This window comes from Typopeltis vanoorti, chromosome 5, assembly GCF_054136105.1.
Source record: "Typopeltis vanoorti isolate ZY-2024b chromosome 5, IOZ_Tvanoo_1.0, whole genome shotgun sequence".
NCBI lineage: Eukaryota > Metazoa > Arthropoda > Arachnida > Uropygi > Thelyphonidae > Typopeltis > Typopeltis vanoorti.
Window position 1 is genome coordinate 33,799,227 of NC_143553.1, and position 16,157 is coordinate 33,815,383.

Here is a 16,157-nt window from a genome sequence, read left to right on the forward strand (position 1 = left end):
GAATATGTAGATGCCATGTATCAGCACAATGAGTGTGGATGGAACAATTATTATGGGAGACTTTAACTATGGGGACACCAATTAGAGGTAGGAAAGGGGTTAGCAAGATGGGAGTGGATTCATATGCAGTTGCTAAGGGATAATTACATGAAACAACATGATATAGAGGGGACAAGGGATTTGAGCATGTTGAATCTGGTAATAGCATCAGAAGATGTATCCATATCCAAGGTAGACACTCTGTCTCCAACTGGGAAGAGTGACTATGTGGTCTTGTTCTGGGAAGTTGCCAAACATGTGGAGTTCTCTGTCAGGAAGGGATTTATGTTGAATTATAAGGTTGATGATTATGAGAGACTCAGGACAGGAGTCCTCTTGCAACAGTGGTATGGCTTGAGAAGCTACAAGGAAAGAATGACAGTAGTGCATGGCAAGTGATCAGAGATTGCTTGAGGGTAGGAGTATCAGACTGCATACCCAAGGTCAGGAGGATAAACCAAGTTGGAATCAAGTGGATGAGTAGGGATATAATAGAAAAAAAAGAAAAAATTGTGGAGGAAATATAAAGAAAAAAGTGATCAGGAAACTTATGAGCAGTACAAAGTGTAAGCAAGAGGATGACTAGCATGGTAAGGAAGACCGAATCAGACTATGAGAGAGAATTAGCCAAACAGGCCAAAGTAAACCCAAAAGAGTTTTTTTTTGTTATGTAGTAAGCAAGAAGAAAAATGACTATGGTAGAATGACTTTAAACAATGTTCATGGTAGGAAGGTGACTAAATCGAAAGAAATAGTTGAGTTGCTGAGTGATTATTTGCAAAGGTGTATCATCCAGAAAGTGATTTTACAGTTGCTAATGTTACAGAGATGCATATCAACATCAAGGTAGATCAACAGGAGGTCTTCAGCATATTAAAAAATATGAATGTGAACACAGCAGTGGGATTGGATGTCATATCAGCCCATGTACTATGTGAATGTGCTAGAGAATTGGCATTGCCCCTGACAAAGTTGTTCAATCTAAGTCTCAGCTCTGGGGTTCCAAGGGAGTGGAAAGAGGGTAAGATAGTACCATTGCATATAGGTGGCTCCAAGATAAAGGTAGCAAACTACATACCAATTAATATATTGGGAGTAGTTGTTTGTTAAAGTATTGGAAAGATTGGTGAAAAGTAAAATACAACAGTGGGCAGATAGGGATGTGGTACTGTATATTGGGCAGCGTGCCTTTGTAAAGGGTAGGTCCCATCTTAGTAATTTACATTTTATAATAAAGTGACAGCAGAATTGAATAAAAGGTAATGGATACACCATGATATTTCTTGACTTTGCCAAGGTATTTGACAAAATACCACATGGAAAACTATTACAAAAACTGGAGAGGATGGGAATGGATATAAGGCTAGTAGCATGGATTGGGAGAGGGAAGTGGCTGACAGACAGACACCACAGAGTATTATATAGTGGAGTGGAGTCTAGGAGAATGATGGTGACTAGTGGAGTACCTCAGGGTTTGGTAGGGCCACTACTCTTTAATTTGTATATATCAGTGATATAAGGGAAAGATTTATGAGGGGATATTCAGTTGTTTGCCAATGATGCAAAACTTGGGAGGGCAATTATTGATAAAGACTGTGTAGATATCCTGTAGGATGATTTAAATAAATTGATATTATGGACAAAGGATAGTGATTGTCAATTTAATGTTTCAAAATGTAAGGTTATGCACTTTGGGGTGAAAAGGTTGCATATAGTGTATCATATTGATGGTATTGATTTAGGTCCTGTTTATCCTTCCTAAAAATACTGTACCCTTTACAACCAATACCAGTTAGTATGTCTGATTCTGATAGCCAGGTCTCACTAATGCTTACAATCTGAGGTTCCAACATATTGACGAAGGCAATAAATTCTACCCTTTTGTTTCTGATACTCCTAGTATTTGTGCTTATTATAGACATAATAATCTACTTGTATGTTCTTTTGTATACTCTTCTCTGCATGGCACAGTTGGATAACTTTGAGATCTCTATTCTTCTCTAGTGTCTTATACATGTAGCTTGGATGGGGAGGGGGGGGGGGTTGCTGACAGACAGACACCACAGATTATTATATAGTGGAGTCTAGGAGAATGACGGTGACTAGTGGATTACCTCAGGGTTTTAGTAGGGCCACTACTTCTTAATTTGTATATCAATGATATGAGGGAAAGATTTAAGAGGGGATATTCAGTTGTTTGCCAATGATGCAAAACTCGGGAGGGCAATTGTTGATAAAGACTGTGTAGATATCCTGCAGGATGATTTAAATAAATTGGTATTATGGGCAAAGGATAATGATGGTCAATTTAATATTGCAAAATTAACATTTGATTGGTCCATACCGGATGAATACAAAGTCGAAATCCTTCTCTCCTTGTAATCATTTCCATGATAATGCCCATTCCCATCATTAGCACAATTATTTAATATTGTCACTCTTAACACTCATATTCTCACCATTCCTCCCATTATAATATAGTTTCCCTGACTCTCTGTGTTAGGTCCTATACTAGTTATTAGTTTTTCAAGACTCCTGATATCAAATGTATTCAGATGTAGGCCATCCTCTTATATAAATCTAATCTTCCCTTAAACTCGCAGCCAGAAACTCTCATCCATTCCTTCTACACAGCCTACCATTGAATTGTTTGCCTTCATAGTCCTTCTTAATTCATTTTTATCAATTTAATATACTTACTATTTTTACTTTCTCACTCTTCACTCTCACCTCTTCCAACAACCCTTTCTTGTCCTCTATCATAAACAAATAGACAATATTTCTTCCAGATGTTCCAGATAAAAATTTGCTAGGTTAGGTGATAGTGGTGAACCCATCACAGTTCCTTCCACTTGTTGGTATAAGCTATAGGCCAACAATGTCTGCTGGAAATTCTTGGACTAGAATGTATTGTTTCAGTATATGGAATATTCGTTAAGAGGAATGTGATGTCAAAGTTCACCATCACATCTGAAGATGTCAGTGTAATGTTCACTAGTTAAATTGTTAGTACCTACTACATTGACGATCTTGTTTACTTTTCTTTTCTGTTTTTGAATTGCTTACATTATATTTTTAATTTTTGCTCCTGAAAAACTTGAAGTTATAACATGCTCATCAACAGCATGTTTTATGATCGAGTCACCATACCAAATAACATCCTTTTTACAAACAGCATTACTTACCTGATTAATTTTCTTTTATTTCTTATGTTTGTTTAAATGCTTCTCGGCTTTCTGTAATTCCCACGTCATCTCTCTGATAATTTGCTTTAATTTCACTATTTTGGAGGTTAATTCATTTTCAGTAACCTCCTCATTATCTTCAATAACCTCCTTAGTAGATCAAGCCTTTTTGTTTTCAACATCACTGCTCGTTTCTTGCGCATTTTTGTGGCATTTTAAACTTTATTATTGTAGTATCTTAATTTATATCTTATTTTATATATCTTAATTTATTTATGATTTTTTTATTTTATTTTTTTTCCACCAGAGGTCAGGCTAGGGTAAATGATTAACAAAGTATTTTGATTTATCCTATTTTTGTGTAATGTCGTGTAGCTTGTGTCCTGTACATATGTATGTTTTCCTGATGAGGACCTCAATACAGAGGTCAAAAAGTGAAATATTATTTTCTTAAATGTGTGGACAGACTTATGTGTTCGTCGTACATGTTGCTTATTTTTTAACGGTATATATTAGAACACAGAAAAATAAGTAAATAATTAATTTATTAACTTATTGCTGATATTTCGCTGGTGTTATAACCAGCATCTTCAGAGCACAAAAACACAGTTTGTCACAATACACACCCTCTATCTGGAAAAAAAAAAAAAAATTGTTGATTACACCATGTTGTTATAGTCTTGCGTATTGTGACAAACTGTGTTTTTGTGTTCTGAAGATGCTGGTTATAACACCAGTGAAATATCAGCAATAAGTTAATAAATTAATTATTTACTTATTTTTCTGTGTTCTAATATATACTGTTAAAAATAAACAACATATTATTTTCTTAATTGTAAGTTAAGTAATTATTCTAACGCATGTGTTGTGTCTCCATAAATTCTTCACTTTGAATGCTAACTGCCATGTAACCTTAAAAGAAAAAATAGTTATGAACACTGAAAATCACCTGCATCCTGAATGGGGAAATCTAATGGGGAAAGTAAAACTTTCAGCTTTTTAGGTGCAGTTTTTAGTAAAGTTTTTAAATTAAATTTTTAAATACACAACCGAATAAGTAAAGCTGGAATGTAACTAGTAAATTGAATGAATTTATGTGGAATGAGAGACAAATTAGTCCAAATACTAAAATAATTATATACAAGGCAGTGTCCAAACTAGTTTTAACCTATTCATATCAGATCTTGATTAGGAAAACGTTGATCAAAGATTGAAGTCCACAGATATGACAGAATTATATTAAAAATGAAGATATTAAGAAAGAAATAGACATTGTTAGCATTCAGGAAAGCAGAGCTAATATTAGGCAGTATGGTCACCTTAAAAAGAATGGGAAAAGTTATCAAAACAGGTTTTGGTTCTAGAATGGTAGAAGAAAGGGCCAGAGGAAGACAAAGATATTGCATTGATGCAGTTAGAAATAATTTAGAAGATTGAACTATAAGATTCAATAATATTGTTCTGACAGATAAGAGTAATTTAAAGGAAAATTGTCAATAGGAAGTATATAATAATGTAAACTCTTCGTGTAATGCTATCATAGTATCCTCTATTAAACATCTACACACACACACACACACATGCTACAGTAGAAAATAATATTTATTTTACAAATATTTCATCTTATTATTATTATTATTATTATTATTATTATTACGGGCAACTCCAGGGAGTCATTAGACTCATCGAGGGAGGCCCCAAATCATTTTCATCACAACTATTTGACATTCATACAGTATCTATCATACCTCGCCTTAAACTCATTCACTGTCACAGCATCCACCACAGACTCAGGGAGCGCATTCCACTCATTCACTACTCTAAAAGTAAAGAACCCAGCTCTAACACCTTTACTAACCACACTTTTGCCCAGTTTCCATGGATGTCCCCTAGTCCTCCCACAACCAGCCCTGTTCTCAAAAATATCTTCTGAATTAATTTTATAGAAACCCTTCAGTAATTTGAATGTCTCAATCATATCTCCCCTCCTCCGCCTATCAACCAATTTTTGCAACCCACAAATCCTCAACCTGTTCTCATACGGTTCATTCCACAGACCTGCTATCATCTTGGTCACTCGCCTCTGGATCCTCTCCACCTCCTCCCCATCAAGAAGAAACCTAGGTGACCAAATCTGAGCACAGTAGTCGAGATGAGGTCTTATCAAGGCTCGATACAGAGGAACAATAACCTGCTTGTCTCTGCTTGTCAACGTATTCTTCAGCAACCAAGTGATTTGATGAGCTGATTTGGCCACTTTTGCAATGTGTCCCCTAAATTTCAATTCCTTATCCACCAACACTCCTAAATCTCGTGCCTCATCAATTTCCTGGAGCACGGTTCCACCAATGCAGTAAACTGCCTCCCATCTTTTCACCCCAAAATGCATAACCTTACATTTTGCCACATTAAATTGACATCCATTCTCCCTAGCCCAGACCTCCAATCTATCCAAATCATCCTGCAAAATTTTGACGTCATCTGCATTCACTATTGCCCTACCCAACTTCGCATCATCCGCAAACAAATGAACTGTTCCTCTCAGATCCTTTCCTATATCATTTATGAACAGATTAAACAGCAGTGGTCCAAGAACAGATCCTTGTGGTACACCACTAGTCACAGGCCGTCTTGTGGACTCTACTCCTGAGTAAACCACTCTCTGATATCTCTTTTGACCACTTTTGCAATGTGTCCCCTAAATTTCAATTCCTTATCCACCAACACTCCTAAATCTCGTGCCTCATCAATTTCCTGGAGCACGGTTCCACCAATGCAGTAAACTGCCTCCCATCTTTTCACCCCAAAATGCATAACCTTACATTTTGCCACATTAAATTGACATCCATTCTCCCTAGCCCAGACCTCCAATCTATCCAAATCATCCTGCAAAATTTTGACGTCATCTGCATTCACTATTGCCCTACCCATCTTATGTATTGTAAGGAATTTGAACAATACAATGCATGTGCTAAATTTGAATCTCTCTCTCTCTATATATCTATATATACAAGTAGTTGCATATTTGTTAAGTTTAAAACTATTTGGTGAAATGATAATTAAATTAATTATTAGAATACAATCTATTTAACACAATTGACTATAACAATTTTCCAGACTTTTGAGATGGTAAGGCAATCATTATGATTAAGATTTAGTCTATCACGTAGAACTTCAGTACTTTCTTTGAATAGCCTTTAATATCTGTACTTAGATCTGTGAAAAAGCTTTGTGTTTCCAATTGGATTCTATGGTATGTGTTTTCAATTCCATGCTGTGCCAGGCCTGTGTGTTTTGATGAGCTGGATGTGGTCTTGATGTTCAGAAATACATTTATAGACTGATCTTCCTGTTTTCCCGTAGTATGACTGATTGCATGAACATGGGATTTGGTATACTGCAGGTAGCATCATTGTTAAGAGTTTGTCTTTTAGAGAGGGGGTAACAGATTATGAATTTGGTTAATGGGTTTGAACTTGTTTAGAGATACCTCTATGTAAAGTATGGGAGTCCTGTGGATGTTTTAGCAAACCATCAGAAGAACTCTGGTCACTAAGGATTTTATGATGCCATATTTCTGAGATGGGTTGTGTGCTTATGTATTGTGAATATAGTATTCTGTAAAGATTGATTATTGGTAGCTGGTAGAAGAAAGTGATTCATCCAGGTTCCATTGGATATGAATATCCAGAAAGAAAATCCTACTTGGTGGTTCGTTTTCTAATATGAATTTAATTGTGGGGTGTAGATTGTTGATTTTTTTGTAAAAATGAATAGTGTTCTGGTTTTGTGTGATTCCATACTGCAAATATGTCATCCATCCATTTATCATAAACAAATAGAGAATATTTCTTCCAGATGTTCCAGATAAAAATTTGCTAGGTTAGGTGATAGTGGTGAACCCATCACAGTTCCTTCCACTTGTTGGTATAAGCTATAGGCCAACAATGTCTGCTGGAAATTCTTGGGCTAGAATGTATTGTTTCAGTATATGGAATATTCGTTAAGAGGAATGCGATGTCAAAGTTCACCATCACATCTGAAGATGTCAGTGTAATGTCCTGTCAGTGACCTCTTCTGTCAATGAGTGATCATTAACAGGACAGAGGTTTGATAGGAATCTTGTGAGACCTTTGTAAGTGGGATTGCTTATGGAATTGACAATAAGCCTAAGTGGACAATTACTTTTCTATAGCTTTGGTGCTCCATATATTCTTGGGAAAGGGGGGGGGTATTGCCTGGTAAGTTCTAAGTTTAACAATTTCTTGGTCTATGGATGTTGTTTTGTCCAATGGCTTATTACGCTTATTAAGTTGGTTTTTGGTAAGATCTTTATTCTAATCACATAGGAGTAATTCCATTGGTGTCTAGGACTGCTGTGATGTTCCTCTTGTCAGCCTTTGTAGTAACTATGTTGTTATTATAGGAATGTTATATGTTATAGGAATGCAATGTCAAAGTTCACCATTACATCTGACGATGTCAGTGTAATGTCCTGTCAGCGACCTCTGTTCTGTCAATGAGTGATCATTAACAGGACAGAGGTTTGATAGGAATCTTGTGAGACCTTTCTAGATGGGATTGCTTATGGAATTGACAATAAGCCTAAGTGGACAATTACTTTTCTATAGCTTTGGTGCTCCATATATTCTTGGGAAAGGGAGAGGGGGAGGGCCTTGTCTGGTAAGTTCTAAGTTGTTTAACAATTTCTTGGTCTATGGATATTGTTTTGTCCAATGGCTTATTATGCTTATTAAGTTGGTTTTTGGTAAGATCTTTATTCTGATCACATAGGAGTAATTCCATTGATGTCTAGAACTGCTGTGATGTTCCTCTTGTCAGCCTTTGTAGTAACTATGTTGTTATTGCATTTTAAAGACTTATGAGCTTTCAACTCAGAAGGTGGTATATCCAGTTTTATTCCAATGGTTTTCACATCATAAATGATTTTGGCGACCTCAAAATAAAACCTGTTAACTTGATTATTGAGAGATGACTGATGTTCTTTTCGATATTGTGTATGAAGTTGACATATGGAATAGCTTTGGTTGAAATTGCAAACTTATGGCCCTATGCTAGAACATTAAGTTCATTTTTTTCTGTTAGTGGACCATAAGTTTGCCACTTCAACCAAACATATTCCTATCTCGACTTCATGCACAACATTGAAAAGAACATCAAAACAAAATTATATCTTGCCTATTGCCCATGAATTTTCAGTTATTTCCGTAGAATTTTGGCTTTGTTTCATAATCATTTTAGATATAGTTGGAAGAGATAAACATAAAAATGAACAATAATTAAATTGAAATTGCTACTTAATGATTTTCCTCCTGATATTGTCAACTTATTCGATTTTGTCATTAATTTGGTATACTTGTCAAAACAAATTGTACAAACCAATAGAAGAAACAGCTATGGGATCCCCAATTCCCCTAGCTAATTATTTCATGGAGCATTTTGAATAACATATTCTCAATATTTTTTTCATTCTAAGCCATCCATTTGGTGCAAGATATGTTGATGTTTTTGCTCTATGAAACTTTTTTTGATCTCCATGAATTTCTTGAGAAAAGTAATTCAGTAAACCCAAGAATCAAATATGTACTCCAAGTAGAAGATAATAACTGTCCTCCTTTTCTGGACATTCTCATTATCTATCTACCTAATGGCAACCTGCAGATCTCTGTATACAGAAAACCAACTCATACTGGCAAATACATTAATGCTGCTTCACAACATCATTATCATCCCTGTCAGAAATACAGTATAGTTATATCTTTAGTTGAGAGAGAGAGCTCATAAAATTTGTTCAACTGATTCTCTTGTAAGCGGTGAGCTACCTTCATCTCTAATGGTTATAATACAAAAACAGTTGATAAAATAATTAATTATGGTCTTCATCTTAATCTTCCTTGAGAAGTTTCTAGAATTTCTCTTCTATATGTTAAAGGACTATCAGAAAAAATTGTAAGACAACTTTGTAAGATTGACCTACAAGTCTCTTTCTGTCCAGTTAGTAAATTGAATACCTTCCTTGTCCAAAACGACAAATATCCTCCTCTCTCTTATTGTGGAGTGTATAGAATCCCTTGTTCTTGCACCTGTGTTATTATGGACTGACTAGTCATTCTGCTCACAAATTCATCTCGAAGAACATCAAGAATATATCTTACATCAAGAATCCAATAAATCTGGTTTAGCTAGCCATGACTTGTCTACTAGGCATAGAGTTCAGTAGAATAATACTAAAGTTCTACACAAAAGTTATTTTCTTCTGGAAAGATTGTGTAAAGAAAGTTGCAAAGCACACATTCACAATTCTAACCTCAACAAAAATGATTGCATTAAACTTTCTCAATTTTGGGAAGTTATCCTAACTAATACTCATCATTCATGTGTTTCATAAAAATAAAAATTGTAAATAATTATTTAAAACTGAAATTTTATTTTTATTTTATTTTATTTTATTCCTTGAACTCTGTTAATGTACATGGAGTTACCCTCTTTCATTGATAGTGCATATAATATCACACACTTTCAATTGAATTGTTCATTTTTATGTTTATATCTTCCTCCTGTATCAAAAATGGATATGAAGCATGGTTGAAAATTCTACAAAAATGAATAAATACAGATGCCACTTAAGTTAATTTGTTATTCATTTTCATAGAATTTTCTGCAATGTTTTCTGCAGTTATTTTTGATACAGTAGGAAGAGATAAAAAAATTAACAATTAAATTGAAAGCATGTTATATATGTAGAAGACATTATTATAATAATAATCTCTTCTACTTACATCTTGAATTTTAAATCTGTTTGTATGATAATATTCCCAAATGGGATGCATTACAATGGTATTAAATGGGAATGGAGAAGTGGACATCACCTTTATGATATTTACTCTTTGTTTTCATGGTCTGCTCTCTAGATCATCAGTATTTCATCTGCATGAAATATACAATATTGAAAGTGACTCATGTAGCAAACAGTTCATGATCCATGGTTTAGCTTCATTGTCTGAATTTTTGCCATTGCTTGTATTATTTTGAAATATAAATATATTAGTTTTTAGTTGCTAGTATATAGAATTGAAAAGGAGCCATTTTACAAAGTTTTTGTAAAATCTTAGGTCCAGTTTTTGGAAGTAAGGATTATTTTCATGGCTTGGGCATATTCTTGGATACATATGCCAATCAGAATGGTCCTCATAATGTAAGTACAGAGACAAGTCTATTATTATTGTTATTATTATTAAAACAGACTTTCAGGGAGTCAGGGACTTATTGCAGAGGGACACATACTACACTCATTTCAATATGAGTGTAGTATGTGTTGTTCTTGAATTCATTCACACTACTTGCACACACAACATCCAATAGCAATCCATTCCAGTTACACACCACTCTATGAGAGAAAAATTAAGCTCTCAGCCCTTTCTTGACAGCATTCATTCTCAGCTTCCAGGAATGCCTACTCCTTTCCCCACCCTCCAATTGAAAAATTCCATCAGTTGAAATCCATATGACCTCTTCAGAAGTTTGAAAGTCTCAATCATATCACTTCTCTTTTTCCTGTTTGCTAGTCTGCAGTCTACAAATTCTCAATCTGTTTTCATAATCAGTATCCCACAATCCTGATATCATTTTTAACATTCTTCTTTGCACTCTCTATGGTATCAGAATCACCACAGAAAACGAGAAGACCAGACCTGCACACAATAGTCCAAGTGAGGTCTTATCAGGCCTTCTATAGATGCAAAATGACGTCTTTATCTTTATATGTCAAAGTTTGTTTCAGCATGGCAGTTATCCTCTGAGTTGTATTTGCTATATGACCCTTGAACTTCAACTTCCTGTCTACTAAAACTCTTAAGATAATTAGCCTGATCAGTTTCTTCTAACATAACTCACCAATAATGTATTATATTGGATATCTAATCCGACCGAGGTGCATGACTTTACATTTATTAACATTGTACTGACATCCATTTTCCCATGCCCACAGTTTCAGCCTATTCAAATCATTCTGCAAGTACTGCATATCAGCAGCACTCCTGATTACCCTACCTATCTTTTCATCATCAGCAAATAGCTGTATGTCACATGTCAAATCCTTCCCAATATCATTAGTGTACAGATTGAATAACAGTGGACCAAGGACTGATCCTTGCTGTACACCACTGGTTACATTAAATCATGCAGACTCGCATACCCCATATACTATTTGATATCTGTCTATCAACCATCCTCTTATTCATACTAATATTTTATAATTAATTCAAACCCATATTTTCCAATTTATTCAACAGTCTTCCATGCTGTATTCTGTCAAAAGCTTTAGCAAAATCATATTCAAATTCATGAAGGAAAAAAAAAAAAAAAATTCATGTGTAAATTCATGGTGTATCAATTCCCTTGTCTAACGTGAATCCAAAAGAAGTTTTTCTTAATGTAGTGAAGTGGAAGATCATTATGGAAGAATAAAAACTTTCATCAATGCTGATGTTAAGAAGGTGAATAACAGAAGAAATAGTTGAGTTACTAAGCAGTCACTTTGACAGGTGTATCAACACTGAAATTTTGCAATGGCTGATGCGACAGAGATTGATGTGAAAAGTGAGGTAGATGAAATTCGCCTATAACAAAAATCTCACCGATATTCATAGTTGCAATGAAGAACTTATTCATTTTAAATTGTTATGGGAGAAAATAATTAAATTATTCTTACCTTTCAAAATCTAAGCTACCATCCTGTCTAGCATAAAACTGTGTGTCATAAATATTTAATGATACAATCTGTGCAAGAGCCATTTGTAAATCTATAATAAAGAAAAAAAAATTTTTTTAATTGTGTCATTTATTGGTTCATATCACATATTTAAATGTGAATATAAATTACAAATATAGCATAAAATCAATGATTATATACTGATATTTCAATAATACAGCCTTATCTTTACTTTACTTCTTTTTAGGTGAATTTGCTTATACTTTGTTTAATATACAGACAGATACCCTACATAACTTATATGCTATCTATGTTGTCCAGTCTTATCCTATTAAACTAAATACCTACAAAAATTTCTTAAAACAGCATAAACCATTCAAAACTAAGCAATACTGTCCAACAACCTGCTGGTTGGAAAGTATTCCTTAAGCTACAATAGTCCAGGAGGTATAACTTGAGAGAAAAGCACCCTATGCCAAATGTATTCATCCTGCAGCCATCTACTCATATCATAGTATGCCAATTCTATTAAGGTCCTGTTTGTTATTATCAATTCCTCTTATGGAAGCTTTCTCTTTTCCTAACATTTTCTAGATCATTTAACATAACTTTATTAACCAAGCCAATGTCTTGCATTCTGCCAACAAATTATTATCACTCTAAGACCCCATGGAGTTTAAAGACTCATCTAAGAGGTCCACTTGACATGCACACAGCACATCATAATGTACCATAAACACATTCAAATTCTCAGCAGATACCAGACTCTCTGGCAAGGCCTGATCAATTCGATCATTCACAACTCTGCATGCCACAAACCTGCTTCTCACTCCCCTGTTCACATCCTCCTTATACAGATTCCAGGGCTCACCTCTTGTTCTCTCTGATCTCCCACCATTTTATGAAAAACCCTCTTCAATATTGATCCTATAATATTACTAACTTGTACATCACTATTATATCAACTCTCTTCCTCCTATCCACTAGATACTGTAAATTGCATCTTCTCAACCATTCCTCATATTCAACATTCCAGAGATCAGAAACTACCTTAGCCAATCAGCTCTAGGCCCTTTCCAACATCTCTTCATCCTTTTGAAAACCAGGTGACCTAATCAGAGCCTTATACAATGGAACAAGAATTTCTTTACTTCTACAAGTCAGTGTCCAATACATCATTCCCAGAATTCCTCGCAATTTTGGTAGCATGTCCTCTAAATTTTAGATCCTTATCGATCATCACCCTAAGATCTCTTATTTTCTCCACCTCCAACAATATATCCCCACAAACAGTAAATTCTACATCCCATCTTTGTTTCCCAAATTTTGATTTGGGAAACAAAGATGGGATGGAAACAAAGGAAACCTTACATTTTGCAACATTGAATTAGTATCCCTACTCCTGTGCCCATTGACTCAATCTGTTCAAGTCTTCTAGTAAGGCCACAACATCTGCTTTACTCCTCATAGTTCATCCCAACTTAGCATCATCTGCAAACAATTGGATATCTCCAATATCAGTAATATACAGGTTAAACAGCAATTGTCCTAAAAAAGATTACTGAGGCACACCACTAGTGACTTTCCTCTTCTGAAATATTGTTCCCCCATACACAACTTGCTGAAACCTAGCAGATAGCCAATCTCCCATCCAGTGCACTAGTTTAATATGCAACCCATCCACTTTAGTTTGACTATCAACTTATCATGCAGTAATCTATCAAAAGTTTGCAAAATCTAAGTATACTACTGTGTATCTATCTCCTTTGTCCAATAAAGCCATCACCTTATTATAATAACTAAGCAGTTTACTAAAACATGACCTCTTTTAGCAAATCCATGGTGTCCATCAAAGATAATACCATTGTTGTCAACCCAGTTCTAGATCCTGGTTCTCACCAGCCTCTCCAATACTTTAACCGCAGCAACTAATAGATCTATGGCTTAAGATATAACAATGGAATTGACTCATGTGGAGTATTGTTTATTGGTGGAATTTTCACCTGAGTGTCACGGGCATCTTCAGTGCATGTGTGTGTGTGTGGGGGGGGGGGGGGGGCTAATTAGACAATAACTGACAATTCCAAAGGGCGCCACCTAAATAGTTCATGTAAGATAACTAAACAAGGATCATTAAGTTTCCTAACTTATTTAAAAAAAAACAACAAAACATATATATATATATATATATATATATATATACACAATTAAAAAGTTAGGAAAGATTAGCTGATTTAAAGAGTACTATCACCCATAAAAGAGATAGACGTAGACCATCGGATCTGTTTAAGTTGGGAGAGTGAAGTAAAGTTTCACTTTTCTTTATAAAGCTGTTCCATAAGGACCCGACTTTTGTGAAGGATTTTCATCTTGTTCCAATGAACTCTGTCTAGTGTTGATGGCGTGCTCTGCAAATCCAGACTGTTTTCAGGTTCAAGGTATTGAATATACGACTTGTGTTCTTCTATCTGAATAAAAGCAGATCTTCCCGTTTGTCCAAAATAAGATAACCCACAACAGCAAGGAATTTGCTAGACACCTGGATGACTTAGATTTGGAAGCTTGTCCTTGTGAGAAGTGAGAAAGGTGGCAATTTTTCTGGTGGGTCGAAAGGCAGCAAAAATATTTAGTGGTTTTAAGACTTTTGCTATCCGTTTACTAATGCCTTACACATAAGGGATAGGAATACTTTAGGTGTTATTTCTTCTGTATTTGAAGAGGGGGATATTTCAAAACTACTTAAAGTCCTTTTGATAAAGGAATTCTTATATCCATTAAATATAAAAGAAGAAATAATATATTGCAATTCTTTCTGTAATAGTTCCTCTGAAGAACAAAAGGTGTGGGCTCAATGAACCAGTGTTTTAATAGTTCCCGCCTTTTGACTGTGATGGTGATGAGATTCAGCATGGATATAATGGCCTGCATGAGTCTCCTTCCTATAGATTGAGAAATTTAGGTTACTATCTGGTTGGCGAAGAATTAAAAGGTCTAAAAAAGTTGTGATTCATCAGACGAGCCTTTCCAGATAGCAAAAATGTCATCTACATTTCTGAACCACTGAGTAGGTCTAGGTGAAACGTTGTCAAAAATACGTTGTTCAAAGTGCTCTATATAGAAGTTGGCAATAACAGGAGAAATAGGATTGCCCATTGCTGTTCCTTCAATTTATTGATATAACTTGTTTTTAAAGGAAAAATAAAAACAAGTTATATCAATAATTGAAGGAACAGCAATGGGCAACAGAATGCATTACAAAATCGAATATTTTAACAATGTCTGAAGGAAATTTTTGTTGCAGCAATTCAATGGAGTCAGATAAAGGAACATTGGTAAATAATGAAACAACATCTAAACTAATCATATCTGAAGTGTCCAAATGAAGATCCAAAATTTTATTTTTGAAAGCCAAAGAATTTTTTATATATATATACGTAACAGTTCTTCTAGTTGAAGAAGTTAGTAAATTTGATAAAAATTTTGAAATTTTAAATAGTTATTGTTTGATTGGCCTTTTTGCATGTGCTGGGGATGCTTGTGGTACTCGGGTGAGAGTTCTACTGATGAGTAGTATTTTGCGTGAGTTGGTTCCACTGTTGTAATTTTAAGTAATATATCTACTCACGTTATTTCCTTACTGAAACTGATAGACCTATAATTTGATGCTTCTGCCACCTTCATTATGAAATAGCACAAACTTGCCTTCCTTCCACTCCTATGGAACTTGACCCAGTGCAAGACTCATCTTAAACAAATATGTCAAGGCATATGTCAACTCCCTGGCATATTCAAGCAAAATACATGGTAATATATTATCAAGTCCCACAGCCTTATTAACATCAAGTTTGCTCAATTCCCAAATACCTCTTGCTCACATACAGTCAGTCTCTCCTCCTCATCATTAACTGCTCTCAAACTTTCTCGATGTCACATTCACAAGAATGAAAGACCTTTATGAACTGCTCATTAAATATCTCAACTATATTCTATGCAGCAGTTGTTCTTATACCATTTTCTCCATTAAAGTTTACCTTCCATAATCTTTTTTTTCCCCCTGGCTACATATTGAAAGAATTATCTAGGATTGTTTTTGGTTCATTAGCTAACTGCTGCTCATATTTCACTTCTGCTACCCTGACAAAGCAAGTCCACCCTCCTTGCCTGTTCTTTGTAAACCCCATGCAATTGATTATTACCACTCC

The 16,157-nt window shown here is 34.9% G+C and overlaps 1 protein-coding gene and 1 long non-coding RNA gene across 2 annotated transcripts in view; one reads left to right on the forward strand and one right to left on the reverse strand.

Annotated features, from left to right (window-relative positions):
- LOC150106302 (vesicular integral-membrane protein VIP36-like) overlaps nucleotides 1-16,157 on the forward strand; it is a 130,965-nt gene that overhangs the window by 50,934 nt on the left and 63,874 nt on the right. The window contains exon 4 of the mRNA XM_090392336.1: nucleotides 10,358-10,440. Coding sequence (XP_090248462.1) covers nucleotides 10,358-10,440 — 83 coding nt within the window. The remainder of the gene's footprint in view (nucleotides 1-10,357; nucleotides 10,441-16,157) is intronic.
- Nucleotides 1-16,157, reverse strand: part of LOC150106303 (uncharacterized) — a 162,650-nt gene that overhangs the window by 22,004 nt on the left and 124,489 nt on the right. The window contains exon 4 of the long non-coding RNA XR_016548299.1: nucleotides 11,956-12,046. This is a non-coding gene — a long non-coding RNA (uncharacterized LOC150106303). The remainder of the gene's footprint in view (nucleotides 1-11,955; nucleotides 12,047-16,157) is intronic.